General features: G+C 57.0%; 1 protein-coding gene across 1 annotated transcript in view; it reads left to right on the top strand.

Moving 5' to 3' along the window:
* Positions 1 to 15,463, top strand: part of LOC131207607 (uncharacterized) — a 69,881-nt gene that overhangs the window by 52,215 nt on the left and 2,203 nt on the right. The window contains exons 7-13 of the mRNA XM_058200228.1: positions 719 to 3,116; positions 3,162 to 3,337; positions 4,973 to 5,001; positions 8,429 to 9,188; positions 10,103 to 12,775; positions 12,833 to 13,939; positions 14,030 to 15,133. Of these exons, the coding sequence (XP_058056211.1) occupies positions 719 to 3,116; positions 3,162 to 3,337; positions 4,973 to 5,001; positions 8,429 to 9,188; positions 10,103 to 12,775; positions 12,833 to 13,939; positions 14,030 to 15,133 (8,247 nt within the window). The remainder of the gene's footprint in view (positions 1 to 718; positions 3,117 to 3,161; positions 3,338 to 4,972; positions 5,002 to 8,428; positions 9,189 to 10,102; positions 12,776 to 12,832; positions 13,940 to 14,029; positions 15,134 to 15,463) is intronic.

The raw sequence follows: 15,463 nt of genomic DNA, 5'->3' as shown, positions 1-15,463 counted from the left end.
AGTGAAGAACCAGAGCCCTCTGAACCAGCGACAGAAGTTGTTGAAAAGCAGGTTATCGAAGTTGTTGAGGAAATGGTTGCCAAGGTTCAGGAAGACGTACCGGAAGCTACAGCAGAGTTCGTCGAAGAAGCAGTTACCGAAGAAAAACCAGAACCATCGGAACTAGCAACTGAAGTTGTTGAGAAGAAGGCAATCGATGCTGTCGAGGAAAAGGTAGAAGCAGTAACAGTCAGTGAAGAACCAGAGCCCTCTGAACCAGCGACAGAAGTTGTTGAAAAGCAGGTTATCGAAGTTGTTGAACAAAAGGTTGCCAAGGTTCATGAAGACGCACCGGAAGCTACAGCAGAGTTCGTCGAAGAAGCAGTTACCGAAGAAAGACAAGCACCATCGGAATTAGTAACTGAAGTTGTTGAGAAGAAGGCAATCGATGCTGTCGAGGAAAAGGTAGAAGCAGTAACAGTCAGTGACGATCCCGAGCCCCCAGAACCAGCGACAGAAGTTGTTGAAAAAAGCGACATCGAATTAGTTGACGAAAATGTTTTTGGAACAGTCAAACACGTTTCTGAAATTTCAAGTGTGTGCGATCGGATTTTGGATATCTGTGAGGAGAACATTAATTTTGTATCAACGGCTCCAGTTGGTAAAACGCTTGTTAGTCCCGAAGCTTTCGATGGGTCTGAAATGTCTGAAACTGATTTAAAATATGCCTGTAAAAAAGATGAAATCATATGTTTGGATGATGATTCGCCACTGCTAACAGATTTCACAACCTCTTCGATAACATACGTAAGCGATAGAATTGATTCGTCATCACTGGAGCTAATGGTTGGTGAAGCATCGATGGAATTTTTAAAGGTTGGCAAAGGTGCAGCACAACTGGAAGACAAAAAACTTGAAGTACAATCGCCAGGATCTTGTCTATCATTCACTACGACCACCAGTGAAAATAATGAATCGTGTGGCCCTGATGTAGAGAAAACCGTAGACACCGTTGGTTCACTTCAGCCGGATATACCAACGCAATATGAGCGATCGTTTTCCCTAAGCGACAATGCAGCGTCCGACTATTCGACAGAATCTGCTACTAAATACAACCTACCGTACGATACCGAGTCTGATGGGCACGAAGCTATTTCGCATGCAAGCAAAGTAAAAGGAATGAGACCCAAAGAAAGGGTGGTTGTAGAAGTGAGGCAATCAAAACCGACAAAACTAATCTCGGTCGACCCACGCCAAGAGACAGCATCGCCTCAGAGCGACATAACGGAGTATACGGAAAGTATATCGTGTGTCGAATCAATTATAGATAGTACAAACTACGAAAGCGCCTTTAAACAAAAAGAACTGCGATCGGAAACACGAAGCCTTGAAGAAAAAACAGACCTTGACGGTAAAAGCGCTAAACGAACCATGCTAGTTCCGGACAAATTTGAGAAAGGTTCCGAAAAGCAAGACAAAAGTGGGCTTAAAGAAGATCGACTTACAAAGGAAGTAGAATCTTCTCCGGTAAAACGACGCCAACCCAAGGCCAAAGCAGCGGTCACCAAGGTGAGTTTGAGCAAACCGGCACCAGTGGACGGTGCAAAACGCTCCAACAAAACGACCGATCAGCGCCATGGGTCAGGAACGTCCAAGATGTCAGAGGTGACCGTTATGGGAAGCAAAACGAGTACCGTAACTACTCGCAGTTATACAAGCACGCGTACTCACGGCTACATGCAATCGACATTATCGCGAGACCAGAAAGTGTTAAGGCCATTGAATTTGACGGATTCGCCGCACTCTTCGCCCTCCAAATCCGTCTACCGCTCGGCTACCAACGTTGTGTCATCTACACAGACTGCCACTGCTACTTCGGTACACTCAACGGAGGTGAAGGCTAAAAGTACGAAGCAACTGTCGTCGAGATCGCTAATCCGCGAGCAAACGCTGACCACTAAAACCAGCACTTCTGTGCGAGAAGCCGGAGCGAGAAAAACGGATGTCACCGAGTCTAGAGTGACCACCAAAGCGTCCGCCAAAGCATCGTCGGTAAGCATGTCCACGCCGAAAACCGGGCATGCTGGACCGGCTAGTGTCCAGCGACTGCCTCGTACGCCGACGAGAAAAGGCACCGAAGATAGGCACGATAAGAAGGATGGGGCAGTGGTAAAAAAATCGGACAAGGACCAAGCCAATAAAGCAACCAAGTCGACCCTGCCGGCAGCACTGAAAACGAGCAAAGATCGCGTGAATAAGAGCTTGATCCCGGTCAGCTTGCCACCTGGCAAGCGAGAATCCGTGCCATCGCCGAGTAGGTCGGTCAAGGCAAAGAGAGAGGCGACCCCTCCTGTAAAGATGACGAAAGATTCGGCGGCGGGTAAACACAGGGAAGGCCATGACAAAGTCCATGGACCGAAGCAGGAGACCGTCGTAGTGCAGCTAGTTACGAAGTCGGCGCCCCGAGTTACCAGCTCCATCCGGCACGGCGGTAAAGACGACGGCGGTCTGCGCTGTAAGTCGGCCATGCACTACTCGTACAAAGATGCCGTCACCTTCGATCACGCCGAAGTTCCTTCCTCGCTACCGTCCAGTCCGAGCCGTTTAAACAAGAGTTCCTCCACCAGTACAAACGTATTAACTAGTGAAGTGTTTACGCGCACTATCGACTCGTCCAAATCGATCGAGGTGATCTACAAGCAACCGTCCACGTCGCACGAGCTGTACCGTAAGGTGAACGAGTACCGCTACAATGACATCGACATGAACTTTATCGAGACGACCGACTCGAGCCTGTCGGACTCGATCGCACTGCCTTCCTCCTCGTCCGAGCAGGAAAGCGATGGGGTGGACCACCAGAAGCGGTCCGGCAGTCTCGGGTCGCCGAAGCAGACGAGCTCCTCGTCCGCCGTAACCACCATGACGACGATGACGAAAAAGACGCACTTGTACCAACAACAACAACAACAACAGCATCATTCGCGCCCCTCGAAACCGCACTCGACCGGTGGTGGTAGCCAGCGAGCCCGTACCCACTCGCCTGCGGAACCCAGGTACCGCATGTCGGACATCTGGAGTCGTACCGACCCGCCAGCGTCCAGCCAAGAGCTTCCGGATTCTTCGGAGGACAGTGACATGTACTATTGCCACCTTCAACACCACCAGCAGCAGCAGCACCATCAACAGCAGCAGCAGCACCCGCACAGGCAGCCAATGTCCGGCGTGGCTGACCGGCGGTTGGCCACGTCGCTCGATGGGATCGTGCTCGAGAGTAGCATCTCGCCCATACTAGACTTCCGGGCATCGACACCGCCTCGGTTGAAGTATAAATTTGATTACGATAGTTCTCTGTTTACAGGTAAATCTGCTTACTGAAAACCAAAAAACCAAAACAAAAACAAACCAGCATTCGCTCTCTAATCGTCCATATATACTCATACTATCTATCCTTTATCTACGTACTATTATGCAAACGTACTCACCAGCTATCGTTGTAACATCGGCGTAGCAGACCGGCCGGCCGACATGGTGCCAACGTCAATGTGGCATTTCATGGGCGGTCATCCCGGTTTCCTGACGTGACATAATACTATTATAGGGTCAATCTGCCGGTTCGATGATAGTCGCCCGCGATCGTTTTGTGGCGTGTTTTTCCGACTTCCTCTGGTCTTCTCGAGTGGCTCGTTCCCCCGCAGTAGACGCACTGGGGAGTTCCGGGTTTCTCGATCTCGCTCATTCGCTCAAGGCACCCGTTCCACTCACTGTCCGCGTCCGGTAACGTTCCGTTCCGCTACGTGTCAAAATTTCGCTCCGCCCCGAATGCTCCGCTGCGCCTCCGAAGGGTCCGTGCTTTCACAACGGGAACGAAACTATAGCAGTATTATGTCTCTCGCTATGTGAAGTTGTGGCCGGGAGTGAGATGAGTCAGGAACTGAGAAAGTAATGAATGCGGTGAAACGGGAGTCGCCCGGTGCCACGGTGCGTACCGGGCGCCCCCATGGCCTGCCAACTATCGGACTACTGGCGCGGTGCGGTGCGCGGTGTGTGTTCCGTGGGACCCGCTCAAATCCCGCTCGATCCCGGCTCGAACTCGAAATTTAACTGAGCACGCCGCGCACGCCGGTGCCCCGGGACGGGTACTAGTGGTCCGATAGTTCGTCGGTCGCTGTGGAATGAGTGATTATGTTTGCTGAACCAATTAGCCGAACTCTGTACAAGCCTCAAGCCACATATCCACCGTATTAGTTTGCCTTGCAATGCTGCCTTTGCTGCGATCTGTGTTAGATCTTCCGTTGCGTGCCGGTGCTGGCTGGCGCTATGTTACGGATGTGCTTTGTTTGACGTTTTACGTTATCTCGTTAATTTTGCTTTGTTACAATTTATTTGATTCTCTCGCCGGCTGGCTAGCGTTCAACGAGTGACGCCCTACGGCACACACACTACGCAGGTCCGGGTCCGATTCTAGGTGGGGCGGGTGGGTCCTTGTGAACAATGGCCGACATTCCGATCATATCGATCACGAAGGAGGGCTCCTCCGACGGTGAGGATCTGAGCGCGTCGAGCCCGTCCAAGAAGCGCAACATCGAAGACGAGCACACGGACACGGAAGAGCTGATCATGGAACCGGTGGCGGGGCTTCGGGGCAAGAAGGGGCCCCGGGCGCCACCGGCCAGACCGAGCCCGGACGGATCGTCGAATCTGTCGCTGCTGGAAGCACTGCACACGTCCATGAACGGGTCGGTGACGGACGTCGAGGATTGCAGCGATACGTCGGACGAGGACGAAGCGGACAAACGGTCGGCCCCGGAGGTGGAGATCTCGTTGGACAGCTTCCTCGATCAGGGGTACGTGGACGAGCAGACCAAATCGGACGGTGCCGGTGCCAAACCGAAGGTGCTGACCCGCTCCTCGTCGAAGGCCGTCGAACCGCGCTCGGCAGGCCAACGGTTGACCGTCTGCGCGGATCCCGGTGGGGCCGTCACCGATTGCGAAGACTGCGATGCTTCGGAGGAGGAAGCGGAAGTGCCGGACTGCCCGGACGATATCTTGCTGCGGGTGGACGAAGACGGTGGCGCGACCGTGGACATTCATAATTCGGCGGTTCGGCGGCGCCAGGAGAAGCACATTCCCCGGGCGGAACCGGTTCAGCAGTCCAGCAGCTCGGACACCGACGAGCCCGGGTGTAAGGTAGTGCGGCACCGCAAGCCGCGTAAAGGAGTGCCGCCCGACCAGACCGGCACCACTTCCGACTGCGAGAACCTGTTGGTGTCGGACGAGGAGTCGGGCGCTTGCGCTAGTCGGCCGCGGGGAGCCGCTGCCGTTGCCGCTGCCGTCGCGTCCCTTTTCGAAGCGGAGGAAATCATGATGGAGGAGGACAGCGACCGCGAGCAGGAACCGTCGACCCCGGTCTATCCGGAGATCAACATTTCCTTCGTCACCGACGACGCTGACTTGGTAGGGGGTGATCCGGCTGGTCGGGTCAGGCGGGTCAACTCGTCCCGCCCGACGTCGTTGGCAGTCGCGGAAGACGGCAACCCGGAGGACGCGGTCACCGATGTGGAGAACCTGGACTCCTCGGACAGCGAGTCGGAGACGGTGCCGCAGACCGGCAAGCGCTTGATACCGCGGGCGGTAGCCCGAGGTGGCAGGGGCGGCGCCGCGTTGACCGATGTGGAAGACTTCAACACCAGCGACGAGGAGGGCGAGGAAGCTCGGGTTCGGCTAGAGTTCGGCCAAGAGCACTCGTTCTTGCCGTCGCCCACTCGGGAGATCGCTATCCTGCGGGGTGATGGGTCCGGCGAGCAGACGGCGAACGTGATGCCCCTGAACCAGCCCTGCTGCCTGCTGCTGCTCAAGTCCGACACCGAGCAAGCGCTTACGGATTGCGAAGATCTCACGGTGAACGACGGCGAGCAGCTGTACGATGACACGAGGTACACGATCGATGAGCTACCGGCAGTTGATAACGATAGTGTGTACGCGAGCGAAAACAATCCGCGACCGGCACCGGAAAGCTGGCTCGACAAGGCGCTACACGAACCCGTGACGGATACGGAAGACCTCTTCGACCTCGACAGGAGCCAGCCGGGCAAGGGGTGCGGTGCTGGTGGCCCGAACGAACTGCGGCGTCGCCGCCGGCCGAAGGGCCAATCGCCAGCGGGCCAATCGTTCAAGGGGAAAACGTTCCTCGACACGAAGGCCCCCGCCGTGGCGAGTGGCGAGGCAGCGGAGAATCCGGAGTCCGCCACAACAGACGTCGAGGATCTGTACCTCAGCGAGGAGGATGAGCACTGTTTCAGCGACGCCAGACAGCGGTCCCAGCAGCGTCGGGCCACCATTCAGGTGCCACCGAATCAGCACGCGGAGGCGGGAGCCAAAACCGACATCGAGTATCTGTCCGGCGACGAGTACGTGTCGGAGCGGACGGCCCCATCGCCGACCGTCTGCCCGGACGGCTTCCGGAGCGGGGTTCGGTCGCGCGAGCGTATGGGCGGCCTGTTCGGTGGGAACCCGGACGATCTGTCGATGGACATACCGACCGTACGGGAGCCGTCGCCGATCCGTACGGACGCGCCCGGTTGCAACACGGACTGCGAGGAAGTGCAGGGGGCCTCGGATGGCGACGAGCAGGGCGGGCACGGCTTGCTGCTGGGTGAGAGTTATTCGCGGGCACAAACGGCCACACCGATGGAGTTGCGGCGAGCGCTGGACGAAAGCGCCCGCTCCGAAGTCCACGATGCACTCGTCGGTCCACCGAGGCGGCTGTACGCGGAGGAACAGATGCTGCGGGACCGCCGGAGCCTGGTGCAGGACAATCCGACGGATGTTGAGTACCTGGACGACGATCCAGCCAACGAGGCCAACTAGTAGGGGCCTCCGCCAGCGCCGTGGCCATCGTGGGAGGGGAAGGGAAGGGTAGGATCCAGCGCTCAGCCTCGCAGCCCCTAGAGTGGCTCGCTAGTGCCCCGTTGCTGCCGTTGGAGCCCTAGAACGAAGTAGTCAGATTATCGTTTGCCTCGCAGTTCGCTGTTGCTTGCTTCAGTTGCTCAGTTAACAGAGTTACCGTTATTAGAACTTCCGGACCGCTCCAGAAGCGATCGGTTTGACGTTTGAGTAGCTCTTCATTTGCACTGATTTGTTTTTGGTAGTGGCTGCCCGAATGTTCGTAGGTAGTGTAGTTTTGACTTCTTCTTTCGCATCACTCGCTCTGTCTCTCTCTCTCTCTCTCTTTCTCAATCTTTCGCCTACTCAGTATCCATTTGATGGCTTTTTGACAGTTCGTGTAAACATCACTGAGCACATGACGGATGATTGCGTATCAACAAGCTGTAGGACAGTTCAGTGTTCCCATTTCCCACATCAGCTCTCCCCCATTCGGTGGCTTCCGGATTTCCACACCACCCCCCTAACCCGGTTCCTTAAACATCCCCGGTCACGATCCCCGCTCGCCGAGCGCTACTAGTTTCCTGCCGCGGAGTTCCCCTCGCTCTGTACTCGAGTGCGCTGTGTGTTGATCACTGTGCTTTTGTTGCTCTCTTCTCTCTACAATCTGTGCATTCCAGATACATTCACCGAACACGACGATGCATTACAGACGTCGGCCAGTTTCGAAGGTTAGTATGGCCCCGAGCCCCCCGAGCCGCCACTTTGCCAGGCACGCACGCCGCGGCCCGCCCCACAAACACACACAATGCAAACACCATACACATCCAGATACACGGGTAGAGTAACAGCGCATGTAGCATCCACTCCTGGCCCGTGTCACACGTCATCGCACTCATCGTTGCCAATTCTCGATCCCAGGGTGATCCGCCGATCCGATTGGTAGTAGTGTGCGAAAGGGAGGTTGAAAACGGAAACGGAATCCCCGCGGGGTCGGCGTCGGTTTCGTTGGTCCGCTCCTAGGTGGCGCTGCTTTGCTCTCCGCGATGCGTTGGTTGTGTCACTCTGTGTATTGCGTTTCCGTTCCGCCAACCACTGAGGCTACTGATCTGTGAGAATTCGAACCAAACCACCACCCCACCCCCGCTCCCACTAAAGCCCCGCTCAGTGGCTCCGATGGGGGTTCCACGGAAATGCTAATTTGCGAGATAGGCCAACAAAATCCAAAAGTCAAAGCCACCCAAGATCAAGTGGCTCAAGTTGAAGCCGGTGCCGAAACAAAAACTAAAATGCGAAATCACATCACCATTGGTTACCGGGGGTTGGACTAAATTATCTCGCGCTGTATCATGACCACCGCCACCGCCACGCATCTCGCCATTGCCATCATCATCATCAACATCGTTGCGTTTGTCGTGCATCCGACGGTAGCCTTTTGCGGTAGGTCTTTCAGGTGGCCGGGTTTGGTCACCGGGTCTGGCCACGTCCCGTTCAGTCGCTGCTCCAGGCGCTGCCGCTCCGCCGCTGCTGCTGCTGATGCTGCTGCTGCTGCTTTGCCTTTCACTAGCAATCTGTTTCTTTCATTGCAGGCGATGATGATGAGTATCTAGTGCTGGTTCACTCGGAGGCGGCTCGGCTCGTCGATAGTGTGCTGGAGCAGAGTGTGTCGATCGTGAGCAGTTCGCAGCCTTTGGGCGGCCCAATGACGGCCGATCGCGAACTGCAGGCGCCGTCCGAGAGCGAACAGTACGCGATCCGGAGCGACATCCTGTCGTCTACCGATGGCGGTTTGGTTGTGAAGTCGCCGACCATCGAATCCATGTCCGGCAAGTCTTTCGACGACAACATGAGCAACCCCGAGTACGACACGCTGGGCACGTCCCCCTCCGTGCGACGCCCAAGCGACGCGCTGGGCGAGCAGTGTGCCGAGCTGCACGAGGGTATGCCCGCCGGTGACCTTCCCCAGGCCAGGGCACGGCCGGACCGTGGCTATGAAACGGCAATTCTTGCCGGTGATGATGACGGTGATGGCGATGGTGATGGGTGTAAGGAGGCCGGCGATCACGGCGAGGGCCGGACACCGGAATCGGCCGCGGCCAGTAGTGCCCGGCGGGCCAAGCAGATCGAACGCAAGTACGCCCGGTTGTCGGCGGACCTTGGCCCGGAAGTGTTGCTCGACAAGAACCAAGAGTACGACGATGCGATATCGCAAATCAAAGACGAGGTGTCGATACTCCAGAGCGAGTACTCTAAGCTGAGCTGGGACGAAAGCATGTCGGCCACTACGGGCGATTTCGGATCCAGCACGCCCGACAATGACTTACAAGGTAGATGGCGAGAATGCCAGCACCGAAGGCGGAGTGTGCCTGAGGTGGACGCGCGCCTCTCTCTCTCTCTCTGTGTTTGTCTGTCTCTCTTTATCTCTGTTTCTCTTCAACTGCACGTGATAACGGGAGGCGCAGGCGAAGATTACTCGATCGCACCACCCATTCGCTGCGAGCTGTGCCTTCCATTCGCCTCCATTGGAAACGTGTTCCGATTGCGCATTCAGTTCGTCATTCTGATTTCGTTGCCTTGTTTTCATTCTAACCATAGTTGTTCTAAGTTATTTTTCATCGATCACTCACCATCTCGGCTATCGCTCTTATGTTGTTTCTCGTCTGCTTTGCGCCGCAGGATTTCGGGGGAGAATTGGTAACACATTGCGACCTAGAGAACTAGAGCTCCATTTTCAAACCGCCATTTCACGGCTGCACCCAAAGCACGCAGCGCGCTTTCGCCTGTTCATACTACTGAAAATTGAACACTTGTACACGCACTTGACGCACTCCACGCTTACAGACTGTATTTCGAACTCACTCACTGGCTAACAACACAACTCGGCTGGACGTTAAACCCCGTTAACCTGTGGCTGTGGTTTCGCATTTTCGTTTTTGTTTGGGGTTGTTCCCACTAGCGACGCGGCCAACGGTGTGATCGTCGCCAACGCACGGACACCATTGCCCCTTTCTAGTAGTAGCCCAACGACACGTTGGAGGCTCTCAATTGACAGTCTAGTGACCATCGCACAGTGAACTAAAATCGCCCTACACGGATCCAATTCGGATCGGCGAGATCACCCCGAGCGCCCACCGATCGCTGCTGCGTGCGCTACGCTGGGCAATCGATGAAACCGAATCAAACTGCCAGCAAACTTAACACGCTTTTCACCTCGCTTTTATTTCCTTTTTTTTATTAACAGAAACAGAAACGCAACTGCAAACGCAAGAACCTAACGTACCAAAGACAGCACTCCGAACCCAAACTAAATCCGCTATAGCTGCTGCTACTGTTGAACTCGATGTTTCCGACGCTCCGCCGTGCGGTGCGGACGCTATAGCTTCTGCTATTACTACCGCTACTTTTGCTGTTGCCACCACGTCGCAGGATGTGACAACGCTCACGTCCGCCGAGGAAAAGTCCGTCTCGCTGACCGCTACCGAGCCGGAACGGCCGAGCGATTCCTCCAGCTGCGAAGGACAGCCGCTGCCGAAGCCGCGTACTAGTATCTCCTCCCGCACGGATACCGCTACCCGGTCAAGCCTGCTTGAGTCGTTCGAGCATCAGGACTCTATCGAGCAGTACCCGGAACCGGTGCAACCGGTGGTGGTCGATACGGCGAAGGACACTTCGACCGGGGCCAAATTCTTCATAGGAGAGTGCTGCAGCGACATCATTACGCGTACCGCCAACACCACCACAGTGGTCACTGCCGCTGACCGGCGGTTGGACTTTGCGTTCGACAACGAGGGCTACACGCACTCGCAAGACTCGCACGGTGCCGGCACCGACGATGAGCCGCGCCGGGATGCGTTCGAGGTTTACCACGAGCAGGTCCGGCAAGAGGACTGCTTTACGCTAGATTCGCTGAAGGAGCTCGACATTGGGGCTAGGTCCAGCACGGCTCCGGTCGTGCACTCGCCAGTAGTGGCAGTAGCGCCCACGGTCCCTTTGCTGGGGGAGCCCGTGTCCGCTGGCTCGCAGCGTTACTCGTTGATGACATCCGACGAGCTGACTATCGCGAAGACGCTGGATGAGGTGAAAGAGTCGCTGGATGCGGTCCAGGATGAGCTGATCGAAGCCGTTATGGACGGTACCACCATCAAGCAGTCACCGTCCGAGTTTGAGTTGAAAGTCCTGCCAGCGACCCACTACGCGCACGATCCGATCTACGAGACTACCCACGAGGAAGTGGTTCCTGCTGCCGCAGGCATTTTCGCAACGGCAGCCAGCGAGAAATCGGACCTTTCGGACGTAGAGTCAAAAGACCGAACCGAACCCCCGTGCCGAATCGATGAGGCCACCGTCTGGGGTACGACAGGGTCTTCGGACAGTTCGCAGGCGAAGCTCGATGTTACGACACGCGTGAGAAAGGGTCCGCACGGGGTCCGCGGAGCGAGCGGCAGCCAGCGTTGGTCCGCGACCGATGTAGACAGCTCCGGCGAAAGCCACTATCAGAGCCTGGAGCACACCGACAGCAGTCGGCCGGTGTCGTCGGACCTTGAGAACGTTATGGCGCACGTCTCGTCCGAGTACGAGACGGCCCTGGAGCACTCGACCGTGCGCACATCGGCTACCGTGACCGAGTACCATAGCGCCGTTAGCACACTGCACTCGTACCCGGTGAGCTCGCACGACAGCATGAAGAGTTTCGATTCGGAGAGCTCCGGCAACCTGGCAAGCATCGAGTCGGACGCCACCGAGACTCTCGTCCCGTCGACGATGGACGGTGACTTCGATTCGTCGGACGCGGCGCTGATCCACGACGACTCCGAGGACGATCTGCGCGATAAGCTGCTGCTACTGGACGACCGGGAAGAGCTGTCGTCAGCGGCAAGCAGCATTCCGATCGCCATGAAGCGATCGCACGAAATGGACTTTGCGGAGCTGAAGCACGAGGACCGGGGCGAGCACCGGTTGGAGTTCGATGCCGACGCTGGTGTTCCTGGGCAGGACGAGAAGCTGAGCTCCAGCATTGGAACGGCGCACGATTTGGTAGAGTCTATGCAAGCGGCCGGCTTTGAGGACAGTAAAACCGACGCACTATCGGATGAGACGAAGCTCGGCACGAGTGTCGAGGATGGTAGCATCCTGTCCATCAGCCTGTCCAGCGCCTCCAACCTCGAGACCATTATGGAGAACCTGTCCGAACGGACGGCAACGGCGGCCACCCACACCGACGTTGGGCTGGATGCCGTGACACCCACCGGTACCGGGGCTGCCGTGCTTCTCGGAGACGTCACGCTGACGTCGACCGTGCTGACTGAAGGGGATGTGAACTTCCTGAACACCCAGGCAACGACCGAGATCATTCAGACGTTCGCGGGCGCACGGGAGGAGGCCGACGCCGACGCGGGTGAGTCGGGGCGCAAGCGGGGCCACAAGCGCACCGAAAGCACGGCCATTGTGTCGGGCAAGTTTATGGCCGAGATGGAGGAGAACCGCGACTCGCTCGAGTCGCAGGACGATTCGCTTTCGCTGGAGGCCTCCAAGCCGTCCAGCTCGGAGCGGGACGAAACGCGGGACGAGTCGTCGGACTCGGACTACGATCGGTACGAGAGCGAGTACGCGCGCTCGTTCCGGGCGCCTGTGGCACAGTCGAAAAAGAAGGACAAAATGGTGGGAGACGTGTTCGAGAAGGATTTAGCTGAGCTCGATCGGCGCAACTCGTTCTCGCCGTCCCAATCGGTGATCGAAACGATCGTCGAGGATGTGCACGCGGAGACCGAGCAGGGCGACGAAGCGCACCGCCTAATGGTCAGCAAAAGCCAGCGCCTGCAAGAGTACCGCGAGTCGTCCACCCAGAACATTCCCGACATTCACGTCACGGACGACGTTACGGAAGTTGGAGAGGACGACGGTCACCCGGAGGATCGTGGTGCGCCGGCTCCTACGGCACCAGTGGCTTTGACGTCGGTGGAAACGGCCCCAGCCCAGCCGGAACCGTCCGTTCGACCCGTGCCTGACCCCGTGCCGACAGTGGTCCAGTACGCCAAACAAGAGGAGTTCCAGCTAACAGAGGAACAGTATCAGGAGCTGATCGAGCAGAAGTACAAAGCGAAGCTGGCCGACACGACCACCAAATACGGGTTCGACGTGGACGAAAAGGACGATTCGGCCGGTTCGGACTCATTTGAAATGCTGGAGCAGCCCGACATATCGGATGAGTTCGTGATCGTGGAGGAGGTGGCGCGGGAGGCGCACGAGTTCGACTCGGAGGGCAAGAGCGTGGCCATCAAGCCGGTCAAGCTGGAGAAGAAGCACGACGAGGACGTGGAGAAGATGCTGGTGAAATCGGCGCCGGCACACACGAACGCCGGCTCGCTGTATGCCGCTAACATGCGGGAGGACATGATGTACGAGTTCGAGGAGAGCCCCCCGACCGGGGGCACCGGCCCCGAAGAGGTCGAGGGGGCCGGCGTAACGATGGACCTGCTGAACAATGGGTACCCGCTCGAGGAGAGCAAACGCTGGGTGGAGATGCAGCTGGCGGAGACGCAGAACTTCCGCTACCCGTACGAGGACCGCCTGGAGGACATCAAGGAAGAGGACACGGACTTCGAGGTGGGCAGCAGCCGGATCGGCTCGATCAAGGACTCGTTCTCGAGCACACCCGACTACGATATGCTGGCCCGGCGAATGGCATCGCGCGAGCACGATGACATCTCCATGAGCAGCCTGCAGGAGTTTGAGAACCTGGAGCACGTGATTTCACTGGAGAACCGCAAGATGCAGCAGGGCTCCCAGGACTCGCTGAGCAACGGTAGCTTCACCCGCCGCTTCATGCAGCGAGGCGGCGTACACGGGGACGACATCAGTTTGTCGAGCCTGAAGGAGTTCGAGGGTCTGGAGAGCGCTTGCATAGAGGCGCACCTGATCGAGATCAAGGCCAAGGAGGAAGCCGCATTGCTGCTGTCCCGTTCGGACGAGTCAAACAAGTCGGACCGATCGAACGGAGCCAAGCGCAGCCCACCGACAAACGGTGCCGGATCAGCAACGGTGGTCAGTAAGACCGCCGGTGCCGTCGGGCCTTCCAGTGGTGCAACCCCGCAAACCGTAAGCACTACCGTGACCAGAACTTCCGTGACCACCATCGGCGGGCGCAGTGGTGCTGGACCGTCGGAGGTAGTGTGCACGGAGGTAGTGAAGAAAACTAGTACCGAGCTGGGCAAAGATGCCTCGCTGGCAACGGCAACGGTGACGACCACCGTGGTTACATCTACCTCGCGCGAAAGTTCCGTTCCGTTCGAGGAGGAAGATACCTCTCACTTGCTGACGGTTTCTAGTGACAGTCTGGATGGGGCAGTGCGTGCCCCGAAACAGGCACTGTCGAGCCGTGGCGACACCCAACCGTCGGCCCACTCGAGTAGCGACAGTCTGGAGATACACGGCAAGAACAATGCCGACGTGATGACAAGCAGCATGGACTCGATTGAGTTTTCGAAGACGGGTTTGGCTACCACCCGGTCCTCGCAGTCCGACTCCATCGAGCATATGGTGCAGCAACAGCCGCCACGCAGCGATAGCATCGATTCGATCGAAGCACAACACCAACAACAACAGCAACAGCACCCGGGTCCTAATGCGTGCAGCGATACCCAGAGCGGGTTCAGCAGCCCGACAAAATCGCTGCAAGGCCAGCGCAACGTAGCGGATGGTACGGCCATAGCAGGCGGAAGTCAGCAGCACGTCATGTACACAACCACGACCACCACCACCACTGTGCATGTGGCGGGTGGTATGCAAAAGGACATTTCGGCCGATTCGCTCACCGGACCGGATGCTGCGTTCCTTACCAGCACCGAGAGCTTGGAGACGAGCTCGACGGCAACGAATGCCACCTATCAGAACGAAACCGACTCCCAGATGTCCTCCAGCGTAACCAGCTGTGATTCCATCACAATGGTAGACACCCTGGGAGGACCTGGGATGGGCGATCTGGACAGTTTTCACGTAGGGATCGATCTGCAGCAGCAGCAGCAGGCAGCTGCCACGGGAGCTACGGTTGCCTTCGGTAGCGCCATGATGAGTTCCTTCTCGGCGTCTCAACAGCAGTACGCCCAGCAACGGCAACAGCAACAGCAAGTATACCGTAGTTCGCAGATCGCATCCTCCTCCGCAACGGTGACCACGGCGAGCTCGTCCTCGTCAGCGGCAACGTCATCGGCGGCGGCTTTCCACGGGCGATCGCAGACGACGGATATTGAGCTATTAAGTAGAGAACTGTTTCCAGGTTAGCGAACGATTACTTTACCCAAAAACCAAAACACCACATCTCAACACAGATCAGTTTCGAAAACAACTTCAACTCCATCCGGCGGGCTATCCAGTGTGCCTCTAGCGAGAGTCCTTTATCAGTTCAACGTGTCGTGTCATGTCCGCACACCACCGCTCAAAAACGTCTTCCAATACCACACCTGCCTCTTGTTCGTGGTCACCTCGTTCGCGTGTATAGTTATTGCTTCGACCTTTGCCAAAAGGGCTACGCTCTCTCTCTCTCTGTCTCTGTGTCTCTCGTTCTCTCTCTCTAAAGCACTCTTTTAGTATAGATTTGTGTACGACC

The sequence above is a fragment of the Anopheles bellator genome, chromosome 2 (genome assembly GCF_943735745.2).
Source record: "Anopheles bellator chromosome 2, idAnoBellAS_SP24_06.2, whole genome shotgun sequence".
Taxonomy (NCBI): domain Eukaryota; kingdom Metazoa; phylum Arthropoda; class Insecta; order Diptera; family Culicidae; genus Anopheles; species Anopheles bellator.
This window is presented reverse-complemented; position numbering and strand designations above follow the sequence as displayed.